The sequence below is a fragment of the Manis javanica genome, chromosome 10, assembly GCF_040802235.1.
Source record: "Manis javanica isolate MJ-LG chromosome 10, MJ_LKY, whole genome shotgun sequence".
In the NCBI taxonomy this organism is placed as follows: Eukaryota; Metazoa; Chordata; class Mammalia; order Pholidota; family Manidae; genus Manis; species Manis javanica.
This window is the reverse complement of record NC_133165.1, coordinates 43,243,684-43,261,242: the sequence shown is the minus strand read 5'-3', so window position 1 is coordinate 43,261,242 and position 17,559 is coordinate 43,243,684. Positions and strand designations below refer to the sequence as shown.

At 38.4% G+C, this 17,559-nt stretch overlaps 1 protein-coding gene across 2 annotated transcripts in view; it reads left to right on the top strand.

Moving 5' to 3' along the window:
* The first annotated feature begins 2,044 nt into the window (after positions 1 to 2,044).
* MRPS17 (mitochondrial ribosomal protein S17) overlaps positions 2,045 to 17,559 on the top strand; it is a 170,034-nt gene continuing 154,519 nt past the window's right edge. The window contains exon 1 of one of the 2 annotated variants that reach the window (XM_073215242.1): positions 2,045 to 2,580. In XM_073215242.1, the coding sequence (XP_073071343.1) occupies positions 2,517 to 2,580 (64 nt within the window). In that variant the 5' untranslated portion in view covers positions 2,045 to 2,516. The remainder of the gene's footprint in view (positions 2,581 to 17,559) is intronic. The other variant, XM_073215245.1, reaches the window with a different exon arrangement.

The window sequence follows — 17,559 nt, the reverse complement described above, 5'->3', positions numbered from 1 at the left end:
GGGACCGAGAGACAGAGAGACACAGACAGAGAGAGAGAGGGCAGTAGCGTGGTGCTTTTTATTGTGGATCCGCTTGGCCTGCTGCTAAGGCAGGGTAAACCCAGTCAAGCCCCAGGCAAGCCCAGGCATAATTCTCACTGGCTTATGTGCTTGGGACCATGGGGTAAATGGAGGATAAATTACTATATTCTTACACTCACTCCTATAAATAACCTGGGGTGCATTCTTTGTTTCCTACTCTGATATGAGACTTCTGGATCAGAAAGGTAAATTTCTACCCCGTCCTCCTTTAGAAACCATGAGTTGCCCCAGTGTTTTCAAAACCACCAGGACTGTCTTGGTGAGATGCAACAGAAGGAGACAGAGAGATTTGACGCATTAAAGGTAATCAACCTGACACTGCTTAAAGGGAGCCACATAAAGCAGAAGGAATATGGGCAACCTGTAGGGGCAGATAGGCTCCTGGTGACAGGCAGTAAGGAAAGTCCTAAAATCACAAGGAACTGAACTCAGCCAACAACCTGAATGACACCAGAAGCAGATTTATCCCCAGAGCCTCCAGAATGGAACATAGCCCTGCTGACATCTTAATTTTGGCCTTGCAAGACTCTAAAGAGAGGACCCAGCTGAATGACACTATACTTGGATTTTTGTCTTACAGTATTATTGTGTTCATTGTAACCTAAAATGAAACTGCCAAACCATCTATTCACTTTGGATCCTAAAAGCAAGCTGAATATAGGTCAGATATAACCATGATAACTATGTCAGGAAGCAACAATCAGAAAAATTAGAAAATTCAAAATGGAATATCTCATCACACTGGAGTTTCTTCACAAAGAGAAAAAAAATGAAAATAAGGTTGCAACTAAAGTAAGTTTGCTTAGCTCTTGATGAGTCAACACATGGATACTCTTCAGCTGTTGTTTGTTTATTCGGGAGTCTGCCAATTTTTAAGTAACTGAAGAATTAGTTTTTAAGAATTAGTTTTATAGTCTGTATAGAGTAGCTTTGGGGGAGAATATTTTCAAAGAAATTTAGAAAGCCCTAATTCAGTACAACCTCAAATGGGATTTGCTAAGGAGGTACTTTACGGAAAATATTTGAATCTACTGTGGGTTATTGAATTAGTATTGCCAATGGCAATTTTAATTTGCTCTCATGGACTTAACCATTTTCAGTTTCATGAATTTTTGTCAAAAGTAGAAATCAAATATACTGACATGCCCTACCATGTAGCAATTTGACGGCTTGAATGTGGAAAAGTTTATTAAGATCTGACCTCAGGGCTGAGATAGAAATTTTTCTAAATGAAAAGAACCATCCACAAGCACTTATCAAACACTGAATGGCTATGGGTATTAGCCTCTGCTGCAAATTTGATGTTTCTTAATGAAATCAACCTAAAATTACAAGACAGGCAAAGCTTATAACATATAACTTGTCACTAAAGTTATTTTGATGACAGCTAGCAGTGTTTGCATCACAAGTAATGTCAAGCTGATTTATTACACTTCCAGTGCAGTAAAAGGTTAAAATAAGAATTGAGATCCTTACCCTCATGGAAAATTAGCAGAGGCTATATCTTCCACGTGCAAACCATTATTCTAGTAGCATTTTCTGACCTCTATGAAAGTGTAAAGGATATTTCCATACCTCAAATTCCATTTAACTGAGCAATTGAGGAGCTGCCACCTAACCTTCATTTAGAAGTGATTAGTTTGCCACTTAATGACATGCTGAGAGGCAAGTAGAACACAATAGAATTCTATAAATGCTTTTCAAGCAACGAATTCTCTCAATTTAAATCATGCTTGTGGGTGCCAGTATTTGGCAGTCCCTATCTATTTGAAACGTTCTCAAAAATGAAATACATAAGACCTCATTATAATCTAGAATTAACAGATAAACCTTTGCATTTGATTTTGGTGATGGGGAACACTGAATCCCAATAAAGCAAAATGTTATCCTCATAAAAAAAAATTCTTCTCATAAGTAGACCTGTATTATAAAAAAAAATGTCTTTAATCATTATTATATTTTGGGTTTCAATATAAAATGGGGGCAGTATTCCAGTATTGAGGAGAGCTAAGTCTTAACACCATCACCTTAGGGACGGAGCAGTGACACGGCGCGGGAGACAGGCAGTCCAACTTTTCTGATTGGCAGGGGCTGTGGGAGTGTCCTGGGCCCGCTCTCCTCCAACCTTTTCCAAAGTGCATCTCTGTGAGGGTTGGGAACCGAGGGCCAGGCTCGAGGGTTAGCGTGGTCCTTGAGAGCAACTGGCCGGAGGGCGGGTGAGAGTGCGCAGCACCATTTTGGGGGAGCGGAGGGCCCAGGGCACCCTGGCGCATGCGTATCAGGGATCCGAAGCCAACGCGGCGCGGTCGCCATTGAGGGAAGGTTTTCGTCACAGCCCGCCCGGCGCTGGAGGCTGGTCCAGCCCCAGGGGCCCAGTCACTGGCGTCATTGGCTCAGGCGTCAGGTCCCTCATCACCTTGTCCCACCTAGGTGCGATGGGCAGCTGCGGAGGCGTCAGGGGGAGGAGCCGCCTGGAGCGCCCTTTGTCTGTGGAGGCTGGTGAGTGCTGCGCGCCGAGGGCCTGGAGACTGGCGAGCAGAGGGGCGGGTGGCGGCCCCAGGGTGCCCGGGTGGCAGTCGCCGACCGTGCGCTGGGCCCTGAGATCACAGCAGCGCGCTCAGCTTTCCCGACACCCTGTGTCCTTTTTTGACGAGAACCGCACCTCCCCAACGCCAGCCCATCCCAAGAGTTTAAACGTATATTCATCTGATATCTTACGCAGTTTATTTTTGTGTAGTCGTGGTTGGGTGTCATTTATTGTTTATCCGCTTTTTAAGATTATTCAAACATTCACCTTTATTTTCTTCTAGTACTTTAAATGACTTTTAAAATATCCTTTTACATTTTTATTTATTTACAGGTATTTTGTTGTAAGGAGTTAAATAGGATTATGCTACACACACACACACACCCGCGTTTTCTTGCCATCATCTGTTGAACCATTTAACCTCTGAATAGAAATGGCACTTTTGTAGTTTGCAGGCGTGTTTATAAATATACTCAGATCTGTTTTTAGACTGTTTCCTTCACCACTTTGACAGTTTGTGCACTGATACCATTTTGCTTTAATTTTAAAAGTTTTTTTGAAATGTAATTAATATACATTATTATATTGGTTTCAAGTATACACATAATAATTTGATGGTAATTTACATGATTAAATAACGACCCAAATAGTGTGGTTACTGTCAACACAGAATGATGTTGCGGAAGTATTGACTAATTTCTTTATGCTCTATTTTCATTCCCATGACTATTTCACTTAACATAATACCCTATAGGTCTACCCATGTTGCAAATGGCAGGAACTATTTCTTATGGTTGAATAATACTCCATTGCATATGATACCACATATTCTTTATTCCTTTACCTTACTGATGAACACTTTGGTTGTTTCCATATCTTGGCTATTGTAAATAACGCAGCAGTAAACATAGGAGTGCACATATCTTTTTCAAATCAGGGATTTTGTTTTCTTTGGGTAAATTCCTAGAAGTTGAGTTACTGGGTCATATGGTATTACTATTTATTAAGGGAGTAAATATTTGTAAATAAGAGCACGTAGTTAGCCATATTTGTGTTACTTATTATTATTATTCTCATAACATGTTCCTTATCTCAGTGAATTTCACCACCAAGTCTGAAACCTGAATTGCCATACTTAACTTCTCTTTCTTTCCCATAGTTTCTCTCCCAATCAAAAGTAAACTGGTAAGTTTAGACCCTTAAATATGTAGTGAATCTTCCATCTGTCATCTCTCACTTTTATTACTGCCACATCTCTGTAACTGGTCCTTGACTTTGATACAATATTGCCTTCACTCTGCATCCATGATGATCATGCTCATTCCTTGGAGCACCTTCATTCTATTTTCTGGCAAATATTAAAAATTTTAGTAAATATAGAAAAGCATCAAGAAAATTAGCTATATCACCACCCAGAGATAACCAGTTACTTTTTTTTTGGATATATCCTTTCAGGCTTTTTCTGCACACACACACACACACACACACACACACACACACACACACACACACACTATAATATGGCATATGCCATTATTATATGTATAATATTCATTTTTGAAACAGATTTTAATTGACAATATTGTGTATATCACTTCAATACAAAACAAAAATTTTAATACTCATTAAAAAATAGATTCCATTAAGAAATAATATAGTTGACAGAGGATTAAAGATAGTGGTGTGAGAGGTGAGAGACCTCCTCCTAAAACCACATGTAATACAAAAATATAATTAATACAACTAATCCTGAAAGAGCAACAGGAAAGAAGGTTGCACCAGACTGCTTACACCTGGAGAAAAGAGCAGACCTCACTGAACAGGGTCATGTTCCAAAACTGTGACCCAGCGGGACCCAAGCCCTTCCCCCACCCCAGCTCACCAGTGGGAGGAAGAGAAACAGCAGGGAGGAGGTGGAGGCCTGGGAATGCTGAATACCTAGCCCTGGAGATCTGCTCCGGGAGCATGAACCTACATTGCATGATTCTCTGGTGCTTTACTGGGGTTGGAAAGCTAAGACATGTGGAATACCTGGACAGATGGAGATTCCAGCTGCTTGTGGAAAACAGGGATTCATATCTGTCTGATCTGGGTAGGCAGTCTGAGAGACTTCTTAAAAGCAAGAGGGCTGGTACAGGGGCAAGGATTGCACAGAGCTTACTGCTCAGGAGAAAGGACAGGTAGACAAAATTGTCTGGGTGCACTCTGCCCAGCATGTTGGGAGCTTAAACAATCTTCAGGCACTCCATCACCCTGGCTGGCTAGCAATTCCAAGGCCCCCCACTGTGATACGCAGCCTGCTGTGTCTTCCTCCAGGCTATCCTGCACGTGGCTCAGGCTCACAAACCAGAAACCCCTGCCCTGGTGTCAGGCCAGCTAGAGAGAAGCCCTGCCTACAGCAGCTACAAACACAAAGCATAGAGGCTTATACCTGTGTGTTCGGGCCACTGGTTTTGGCAGTGGAGACAGGCATAGCAGCTGGGAAATAGGAAAGAGCTCTTTCCTCCCCCCAAGCACCAACACTGCTCCCCTGGGACTCCCAACATTCCTCCAGGGGTGGAGCAGTTCCAGACAGTAGAGCTTGTGGGCACTAGAGGGTACCACATACAAAATTATGAAATGTCAAAGGAACCTGGTTCAAAGCAAAATTATGAATAAACCTGAGAAAGATTCAAATGAAATTGACCTCATGAATCTTCCTGAAAGAGATTTCAAAATAAAAATCATTAACATGCTTATGGAGGTACAGAAAAATTTTCAAGATCTCAGGAATGAATTTAGGAGGGAGATCCAATTATTGAAGAACACAATAGAGGTTATTAAAAGCAGATTAGATATGGTGGAGGAAAAGATAAATGAAATAGAAATTAGGGAAGAGGAATAAAAAGAAGCTGAGGCACAAAGAGAAAAAAGGATCTCTGAGAATGAAAGAATATTGAGAGAACTGTGTGACCAATCCAAACAGAACAATATTTGCATTATAAGGGTACCAGAAGAAGAAGAGAGAAAGAGATAGAATGTGTCTTTGAGGAAGTAATTGCTGAAAACTTCCCCAGTATGGGGAAGGAGATAGTCTCTCAGGCCTTGGATATCCACAGATCTCCCAACACAAAGGACCCAAGGAAGACAACACCAAGACATATAGTAATAAAACTAGCAAAGATCAAGGATAAGTACAGACTATTAAAAGCAGCCAGAGAAATAAGATCACATACAAAGGAAAATCCATCAGGCTATCATCAGACTGCTCAGCAGAAAACTTACAGGTCAGAAGGGAGTGGCAATATATATTTAATGCAATGAAGCAAAAGGGACTCGAACCAAGAATACTTTATGTGGCAAGATAATCATTTAACTTTGAAGGAGGGATTAAACAATTTCCAGATAAGCTGAGAGAATTTAGCCCCCACAAACCATCTCTACAGTGTATTTTGGAGGGACTGCTATAGATAGAAGTGTTCCTAAGGTTAAATAGCTGTCACCTGAGGTAATAAAAAGGGACAGACAAAGAGTACAGACTATGATACCTAATATATAAAGAATGGAGGAGGGAGAAAAGGAGGGAAAAAAAGAAACTTTAGATTGTGTTTCTAATAGCAGACTATGTGAGGTAAGTTAGACTCTTAGTAAGGAAGTTACCCTTGAACCTTTGGTAACCACGAATCTAAAGCCTGCAGTGGCAATAAGGACATACCTTTCGATAATCGCCCTAAATGTAAATGGTCTGAATGCAACAATCAAAAGACATAGAGTCACTGAATGGATAAAAAAACAAGACTCAACTCTATACTGCCTACAAGAGACTCACTTCAAACCCAAAGACATACACAGACTAAAAGTGAAGGGATGGGAAAAGATATTTCAGGCAACCAATTGGGAGAAAAAAGCAGGTGTTGCACTACTTGTATCAGACAAAACAGACTTCAAAACAAAGAAAGTCACAAGAGATGAAGAAGGACATTACATAATGATAAAGGGATCAATCCAACAAGAATATCTTCACCCTGAAATATTAATATAATATAGAAATATTATAACTATGCACCCAACACAGGAGCACCAACATGTGAAACAAATACTAACAGAATTAAAAGAGGAAATAGAAGATAATGCATTCATTCTAGGAGACTTCAACACACCACTTGCTCCAGAGGACAGATCAACCAGACAGAAAATAAGTAAGGAGACAGAGGTATTGAACAACACACTAGAACAGCTGGACCTAACAGACATCTACAGAACACTCCACCAAAAAGCAGCAAGATACACATTCTTTTCAAGTACACATGGAGCATTTTCCAGAACAGACCACATACATACTAGGCCACAGAAAGAGCATCAGTAAATTGAAAAAGATTGAAATTGTACCACCGAACTTCTCAGATCACACGGGTATAAAACTAGAAATAAACTTATACAAAGAAAACAAAAAGGCTCACAAACACATGGAGGTAACAACATGCTCCTAAATAATCAATGGATCAATGACCAAATTAAAACGGAGACCAAGCAATATATGGAGACAAATGAAAACAACAAAATAATGCCCTAACTTCTGTGGGATACAGCGTAGGCAGTTCTAAGATGGAAGCATATAGCAATCCAGGCCTCTTTAAAGAAGGAAGAACAATCCTAAATGAATAATCTAAATTTACAATTATTGAAACTGGAAAAAGTTGAGCAAATGAGGCCCAAAGTCAGCAGAAGGAGGAACATAATAAAGGTCAGAGAAGAAATAAATAAAATTGAGAAGAATGAAACAATAGAAAAAGTTAATGAAATCAAGAGCTGGTTCTTTGAGAAAATAAACAAAATAGATAAACCCGTAGCCAGACTTATTAAGAAAAAAAGAGAATCTATACAGATAAACAGAATCAGAAGTGAGAAAGGCAAAATCATGTTGGACACCAAAGAAATACAAAGAATTATTAGAGAAATTATTACTATGAAAATCTATATGCTAACAAATGGTATAACCTAGAAGAAATAGACAACTTTCTAGAAAAATACAGTCTTCCAAGACTGACCAAGGAAGAAACAGAAAATCAAAACAGACGAATTACCAGCAATGAAATTGAATTGGTAATCAAAAAACTACTGAAGAACAAAAACCCCATACCAGATGGATTCACTGCTGAATTTTATCAGACATTTAGAGAAGACATAATACCCATTCTCCTTAAAGTTTTCAAAGAAACAGGAGAGGAAATACTTCAAAACTCATTCTATGAAGCCAGCATAACTCTAATAACAAAACCAGCAAAGACACTACAAAGAAAAGAAAATTACAGACCAATATCCCTGATGAACATAGATGCAAAAATACTGAAAAAAATATTAGCAAATCAAATCAAGTGGGATTCATCACAGGGATGCAAGGATGGTACAACATTTGAAAATCCATCAATATCATCCACCACATCAACAAAAAGAAGGACAAAAACCACATGATCATTTCCGTAGATGCTGAAAAAGCATTCAACAAAATTCAACATCCATTCATGATAAAAACTCTCAAGAAAATGGGTATTGCATGCAAGTACCTCAACATAATAAAAGCCATATATGACAAACCTACCTACAGCCAACATGATACTTAACAGCAAGAAGCTGAAAGTTTTCCTCTAAGATCGGGAACAATTCAATGATGTGCACTCTTCCCGCTTTTATTCAACATAGTGCTGGAGGTTCTAGCCACGGCAATCAGACAACACAAAGAAATAAAAGGCATCCAGATTGGTAAGGAAAAAGTCAAACTGTCACTGTTTGCAGATGACATGATATTGTACATAACAAACACTAAAGAATCTGCTCCAAAACTACTAGAACTAATATCTGAATTCAGCAAAGTTGCAGGATACAAAATTAATACACAGAAATCTGTTGCATGCCTATACACTAATGATGAACTAGCAGAAAGATAAATCAAGAAAACAATTCCATTCACAATTGCATCGAAAAGAATAAAATACCTAGGAATAAACCTAACCAAAGAAGTGAAAGACCTATACCCTGAAAACTACAAGACACTCCTAAGAGAAATTAAAGAGGATACTAATAAGTGGAAATTCATCCCACGCTCTTAGGTAGAAAAATTAATATTGTCAAAATGGCCATCCTGCCTAAAGCAATTACAAATTCAATGCAATCCCTATGAAAATACTGACACCATGCTTCAATGAACTGGAACAAATAGTTCTAAAATTCATATAGAATGACAAAAGACCCCAAATAGCCAAAGCAATCCTGAGAAGGAAGAATAAAGCAAGGGCGATCTCGCTACCCAACTTCCAGCTTTACTACAGAGCCACACTAATCAAGACAATTTGGTACTGGCACAAAAACAGACCCATACACCAGTGGAACAGAATAGAAAGTCCAGATATTAACCCAAGCATATATGGTCAATTAATATATGATAAAGGAGCCATGGATATACAATGGGGAAATGACAGCCACTTTATCAGCTGGTATTGGCAAAGCTGGACAGCTGAATGTAAGAGAATGAAACTGGATTGCTGTCTAGCTTCATACAGAAAAGTAAACTTGAGTGGATCAAAGACCTGAATGTAAGTCATGAAACCATAAAACTCTTAGAAGAAAATATAGGCAAAGCTCTCTTGAATATAAATATGAGCAAATTCTTCATGAACGTATCTCCATGGACAAGGGAAACAAAAGCAAAAATGAACAAGTGGGACTACATTGAACTAAAAAGCATCCATACAGCAATGGACACCATCAGTAGTAAAAAAAAAAAAAAAAAGGTATCCTACAGTATGGGAGAATATATTCATAAGTGGCATATCCGATAAGGGGTTGACATCCAAAATATACAAAGAACTCGTGTACCTCAACAAACAAAAACCAAACAACCCAATTAAAAAATGGGCAGAGGATCTGAGCAGACACTTCTCAAAGAAGAAATTCAGATGGCCAACAGGCACATGAAAAGTTGCTTCACATCGCTAATCATCAGAGAAATGCAAATTAAAACCACAATGACATATCATCTCACACCAGTTAGGATGGCCAACATCCAATAGACAAACAACAAATGTTGGCAAGGATGTGGAGAAAGGGGAACCCTCCTACACTGCTGGTGGGAATGTAAATTGGTTCAACCTTTGTGGAAAGCAGTATGGGGATCCCTCAAAAAACTCAAAATAGGAATACCATTTGACCCAGGAATTCCACTCCTAGGAATTTACCCTAAGAATGCAACACTCCAGTTTGGCAGTTTGGCAGTGGAGGCAGTATAGCACAGAGAAGACAAGTAGTGGTTCTATAGCATCTTACTATGCTGATGGACAGTGAGTATAATGGGGTATGTGGTGGGGACTTGATAATGGGGGGAATCTAGTAACCACAATGTTGTTCATGTAAGTGTATATTAATGATACCAAAAAAAAGTAATAAAAAATAAATTAAAAAGAAAAGTAATCTACAGGCTAGCAGAATATTTGTAAAATATATATTTGACAAAGGACTAGAATATATAAAGAATACTCAAGACTCAGCTGTAAAAAAGAAAAATACAACTTTAAAAAATGGCAAAAGATATGAATAGACAGGTCACTGAAGAGAATATAAAGATGGCAAATAATCACAGCCAAAGATGTTCAACATCACTAGGCATCAGGGAAATACAAATTAAAAACACAATGAAACATCCTTACGCACATACCAGAATGACAACAGGAAATGCCGGCAAGGATGCAGAGAAACGATCACGCAGACATTGCTAATGGGGGATTTAAAATGCTACAGCTGTTTTGTAAAATAGCCTGACAGTTTCCTACAAAACTGAATGTGCAACTACCACATGGCTCAGCAATTACACTCCTAGGCATTTATCCCAGAGAAATGAAAACTCATGTTCACACAGAAACCTGTACACAAAGCTTAATAGCAGGGAGGGTTTCCTCAGTAATAGCAAAAAAATTGGTATGGGTCTAGATGTCTTTAACAAGTGAATGGCTATGTAAACTTTGATACCCCCATACCATGGAATATTACTCAGCAACAGAAAAGAACAAACTATGAATGCACAAAACCACCTTGATGGGTCTCTAGAGAATAACACTGAGTGGGAAAAAAAGCCAGTCCCAAAAAGTTACATACTACTATATTACTCCATGTATTAATGTTTTGAAATGACAAAATTTTAGAAATAGAGGACAAGATTAGTGTTTGTCAAGGGTTAGGGATGTGGGGAGCAGAGGAGGATGGGGGGAAAGGGCCAGAGGGAGGTGGATATGTTTACAAGGGGGCAGGGCATTGAGGGATCCTTGTGGTGTTGAAGCTTGAAGTGTTCAGTATTGTAACTCTATGGCAGATAGACAAACCTACACGGGTAATAGAATTGTATAAGACTTAATACACACACAAAAAATGAGTAGAACCAGAGAAATCTGAGTAAGATTGGTGGGCTGTATCAGTGTCAATATTCTGGTTGTTGTACAATAGTTTTGCAAAATGTTACTGTTGGAGTAAACTGGGCAAATTGTACAAGGGTCTCAGGTGCATGTGAATTCATAATTATCTCAATAAAAGTTTAATTAAAAAAGCAAAAAAAAAGAAAGAATATAGTCCATATACAAAATCACACAAGGGATACACAAAAGACATAGATTATGACATCTTATACAAAAAGTGAGAAAAAGGAAGGAGAAAAAGTAGTAGTACTCTTAGATTGTTTCTGAAATCAGATAACCATCAATTTAATATATACTATTATAGGAAACTATGAACCTTACTGTAACTATGAACCTAAAGGCTATAATAGATACACAAAAAATTTATTTAAAAAGGAATCCAAGCATAACACTAAACAAAAATACCAAATCACAAGAGAAGACTGTAGGAAAATAAAAAAGGAGTAGAGAGGAACTACAAGAACAACAATAAAACAATAATAAAATGGCAATAATACATACCTATCTGTAGTTCTGGGTGGAAGCAGTGTTCCCGTCCCAGGGCAAATAAACTGATGTGACCAAAACCAATCAAGGGAAAAACTAGACTGGGAGAAACCCTTTTATTGCTCACAATGAGACCTGAATCTGTTCATCCCCGCTGGCCTCTGCTCTTGCTCCCTGTCTCTCCCAACACCACATGCCTACTTCCCCAGTGGCCCCTTCTGGGAAGAACTCCATGGGGCATGTCACTGGTAACTGACAGGCACCAGACCAATTACATACCAGTAATAGAGGGGAGGAGAGAGCAGCTGTTTTCTCTCCACCCCTTGCTTTCAGAGGCTGTGGGAAGAAACACCTATTGATATGTAAATAGACTAAGGTCAGGTGGGGGTTCTGGAAATATTGCAGTTTAACCACACTATCAATAGCTGTGTTAAATGCAAGTGGACTAAATGCACAAAACAAAGGATACAGGATAGCAGAATGGATAAAGAAACAAGACCCATCTATATGCTGCCTAGAAGAGACTCATTTTAGACTTAATGCATGCATAGACTAAAAGTGAAGGATGGAAAAAGAAATTTCATGCATGAAAAGGAGAAAAGGCAGGAGTATCAGACAAAATAGACATCAAAGCAAAGAAACCAGAGACAAAAGACATTACATAATGATAAAGGGATCAGTCCAACAAGAGGGGTATAACAATTATAAATATCTGTGCACCCAACATAGGAGTACCTAAATATGTAAAACAAATACTAATAGATCTGGCAGGAAGAAGATGGTGGAATAGCAAGGCAGGAAACTTCCTTCCACATCTACACCAAGGAAGCAACTACAGCAAATACAACTGACCCTGCAAATGACCTGAAGACTGCAGAATAGGCCATCTACACCTAGTGAAGAAGAGAAGATCACACAGAGAAGGGGCAAGCTGTAGAGCTGCAGTCAGGACCCAAGCCCTTCCACCATCCCAGCCCATAAGCATGAGGGAGATGAATGGAACAGAGAGGGGATAAGCACACAGGGATCCTACACACCTGGCCCTGGAGATCTGCTCTGGAAATATGAGTCCATATTACATTTGGGCTGGACACCAGGGAGAGTTGGAGCACTCTGGGAGGCTAAACCTCCTGCTGCTTGTGGAAGACAGGTACACTCCTTTGGTCCTGCTGAGACCCAACACAGAGGTGGCAGTTTGAAAGATTTACCATCAGGAAAGGTGACAGAGGGGCAGAGTTTGGATAGAGCTCTCTCCTCAGGAGAAAGGGGATGTGGTTGATGCTTCCCCAGCCCTCCCTCAGCCCAACTGTTCAGGCATTCACAGAAGCTAGCCCCAAATGCTCCATCCCCTTTGCTGTTGGCTCAAACCTGAGGCACTTCCTTGAGCACCCACCTGCCCAGCCTGCGTATCCCAGCAGCAGACTTTGCTGCCTGGCAGGCAGAGGGAGGCTTTCCCAGATTTCTTGGCCGTCTCAGCCTAACTGCAGATGTGCCTGGGGGGAGCCAGCTCCAAACACTCTTTTCTTCTCGCTGACAGCCCAGCACTGTGCTGCACTCCCCTGTGCACTTTCCCCATCTGCCATGTCAGCCCAGCAGCACCACCATTGCTGCCAGGCAGGCAGAAAGCATCCCTGCCCACAACACAGCAGTTGTGCTGCTGCATGGTTCACAAAGGCTGGCTGAGGTGAGCTGCCAGCCAAAACTGACACAACCACTGCCAGCAGACAGCAGCCTGACATAGTCACTGACAGCGGACAGATAGAAAGGAGGCTCTACCCACAGCCCACCAACAGCAATTGTGGCTATGCTGTAAATGACAACCAGGCACAGGTGAGCAAAGAGTCTTAAGCTTCTGGGCACCACAGGGCACCTTCTTTATACAGCCTTTACTCTCTAGACCAGGAGGCATAGTGGATCTATCTTATACAAAGGAAAAAACACAGAAATACAAAATGAGGAGGCAGAGGAATATTTTCCAAATGAACAGGATAAGACATGAGAGCTAACTGAAACAGACATCACCAATCTTCTTGATAAAGATGCCAAAGTAATAGTCATATATATGCTCACTGATCTGTGGAAAATCATTGACAATCTCAGAGAGAATTTCAACAGAGATAGAAGATTTTAAAAAGAGCCACTCAGGATTCTACAACATCTTACTATGCTGATGGACAGTGACTCTAATGGGGTATGTGATGGGGACTTGATAATAGGGGGAGTCTAGTAACCATAATATTGCTCATGTAATTGTACATTAATAATAGCAAAATAAAAAAGAGCCACTCAGAGCTGAAGAATACAGTAACTGAAATGAGAAGAAAAAAACAATGGAGTGAATGAATAATAGACCATTCAAAGTAGAGACAATCAGTCAGATGGAAAACTAGAAAGTAGGAAAGCAACAAAGCCGAGGAACAGAGAGAAAATAGAATCTCTAGAATTGAGAGGATGGAAAGAGACCTGTGGAATAACTACAAATGAAACAGTATTTACATAATAGGGGTCAAAGAAGGAGAAGAGAGAGACAAAGGAGTAGAAAGTCTTTGAAGAAATAATTGCTGAAAACTTCCCCAATTTGGGGAGGAAAATAAACACTCAGGTCCTGGAAGTGCAGAGAGCCCTTAAAAAAGGAACCCCAGTAAGACAACACAAAGACATACAATAATTAAAATTACAAAGATTAAGGATAAGGAGAGGTTATTGAAAGCAGCCAGAGAGAAAAAAAAAATTACTTATAAGGGAAACCCCATCAGGCTATCAGCAGATCTCTCAGAACAAAACTTTACAGACAGAAGGGAGTGAAATACTTATGTACTGAAACAGAAGGACCTTCAACTGAGAATACCCAGCAAGATTATCATTCAAAATTGAAGGACAGATTAAAAATTTCCCAGATGAATGAAGACTGAAGGAATTCACCACCACTAAACTGGCCTTACAGGATATGTTAAAGGGACTTCTATAAATGGAAATGTTCTTAATCCTAAAGATTTTTCATCAGTGAGAATAAACTCACAGTGAAGGTAGTAGACCAATTAACTAAGCAAGTATAGGGTTAAAAAAATTAAAAAGCCAAAAGTAGTAATATCACTATACAAAAATCAGTTAAGGGATACACAAAAAATGCAGATTATGACATAATATATAAAGTGTGAGGAAGGAAGGTGAATAAAAAGTACTTTCCAACCATGTTTGAAATAGAGCAACCATCAAATTAATATAAACATATATTTTTAGGAAACTGAATCTTATCATAACCACAAACCTAAAGACTAGGTACACAAAAAATTTTTAAATGAAATCCATTCACAACACTAAAGAAAACCATCAAATAACAAGAGTATAAGAGGAAGAAAGGATCAGAGAGGAGCTACAAAAACAACCAGAAAACAATTAATAAAATATCAGTAAGTATGTACCTATCGATAATTACCTTAAATCTAAAGGAACTGAATTCACCAGTCAAAAGACATAGGGTGGCAGAATGGATAAAGAAACATCCATCTATATGCTGCCTGCAAGAGACTCATTTCAGACTTAATGACATACATAGACTGAAAGTGAAGAGATGGAAAAAGATACTTCATGCAAATAATAGGGAGAAAAAAAGGAGTAGCAGTGCTTACATCAGATAAAGTAGATTTTAAAACAAAAAAAGTAACAGAAAAGCAAATTAGATAAGGGTAAAGGTATCAATCCAACAGGAAGCATTTTGTAAATATTTATACATCCAAAACAGGAGCACCTAATTATATAAAACAAATATTTACAGAACAAAAGGGAGAAATAAACTGCAACTTAATCATATTAGGGGACTTTAACACACCACTTATATCAATAGAGAGATCAACCAGACAGAAAATAAATAAGGAAACAGAGGCACTGAACAACACACTAGATCAGATGAACTTAACAGATGTATACAGAACATCTGACCCAAAAACAATAGGATGCACTTTTTCTCAAGTGCACATGTAATATTCTCCAGAATAGATCACATATTAGGACACAAAAAGAGCTACAATAAATTCATGATTGAAATTGTGTCAAGCATCTTTTCAGACCACAATGGTATGAAACCAGAAATCAATTACAGGAAGAAAACAAAAATAGCCACAAACAAATGAAGGCTAAACATCATGCTTCTAAATAATAAATGGATCAATGAAGAAATGAATGAAGAAATCAACCAATACATGGAGACAAATGAAAACAAAAATATAACAGTTCAAAATATGTCAGATGATATGAAAGCAGTTTTAAGGGGTTAGTATATAGCCATAAAACCCTACCTCAAGAAACAAAAACAATCACAGATAAATAGTCTAAATTCACAAATAAAGAAACTAGAAAAAGAACTCATGAAGCCTAAACTTAAGAGAAGAAAGGACATAATAAAAATCAAAGGAGAAATAAAATAGAGAAGCATAAAACACTAGGAAAAAACTCAGTGAAATCAAGAACTAGTTCTTTGAGAAGGTAAACAAAATAGACAAACCCCTAGCCAGACTTATCTAGATAAATGACACAAATAAAATCAGAAACAAAAAAGGAATAGTTACAACATACCACAGAAATACAAATAATTATTAGAGAATTCTATGAAAAATTATGTGCTAATAAAGTGGACAACCTAGAAAAAATGGACAAACTACTATTAAAGTTCAACCTGCCAAGACTGGCCCAGGAAGAAACAGAACATCTAAATAGAATAATTACCAGTAACGAAATTGAATTGGTAATCAAAACACTCCCAAAAAACAGAAGTCCATAACCAGATGGCTTCACAGCTGAACTCTACCAAACACTTAAAGAGCTAATACCCATTCTTCTTAAAGTATTCCAAAAAGTAGAAGAGTGAATACCTCCAAACTCATTCTGTGAGGTCAGCACCACTCTTAATACCAAAAACAAAGACAATACAAAATAAATAAATAAATGAATGAACAATAGGCCAAGATCTCTGATGACCATAGATGCAAAAATCCTCAACAAAATATTAGCAAACTGAATTCAAAAATACATTGAGAATCATCCATTATGGCCAAATGGGATTTATTCCAGGTATGCAAAGACAGTACAAATTTCATAAGTCAATCAATCTGATACACAAGATTAACAAAAGGAAATATAAAAACCATATGAACATCTGAATAGTGCTGAAAAATCATTTGACAAAATTCATGATAAAAACTCTCAACAGAATGGGTATAGAGGTAACAAATCTCAACTTAATAAAAGCCAAATATGACAAACCCACAGCTAACATCATACACAATGATGAAAAGCTGAAAGCTTTTCCTCTAAGATCAGGAACAAAACAAGGATGCTCACTCTCACCACTTCTGTTCAACATAATACTGGAAGCCCTAGCCATGACAATCAAACAAGAAAAGATATATAAAAGGCATCCAAATTGGTAAGGAAGTAGTAGTTTTTAAATATGTCACTGTTTGTAGATGACATGATACTATATGTAGAGAACCATGAAGACTCCACCAAAAAAGCATTAGAACTAATAAATGTACTCAATAAAGTTGCAGGATAGAAAATTAATATAAAGAAATCTAATAATGCACTATCAGAAAGAAAAACCAGGGAAACAGTTACTTTTATAATTGCATCAAGAAGAATAAAATACCTAAGAATAAACCTAACTAAGGTGGTAAAAAACCTGTACTCTGATAACTATAAGACACTAATGAAAGAAATTGGAGAAAACACAAATAAATGGATATCTATCCCATGCTCATGGATAGGAAGAATTAATATTGTCAAAATGGCCATCCTGCCCAAAGCAATTTACAGATTCAGTGCAATCCGTGTCAAAATACCAATGGCACTTTTCAATGAACTATAGCAAATAAACCTCAAATTTATGGTGAACCACAGAAGACCCCAGATAGCTAAAGCAATCTTGAGAGAGAAGAACAAAATGGGTTATTACATCCCTGACTTCAAGCTATACTACAAAGCTACAGTAATCAAAACAGTATGGTACTGGCAGAAGAACAGACCCATTGA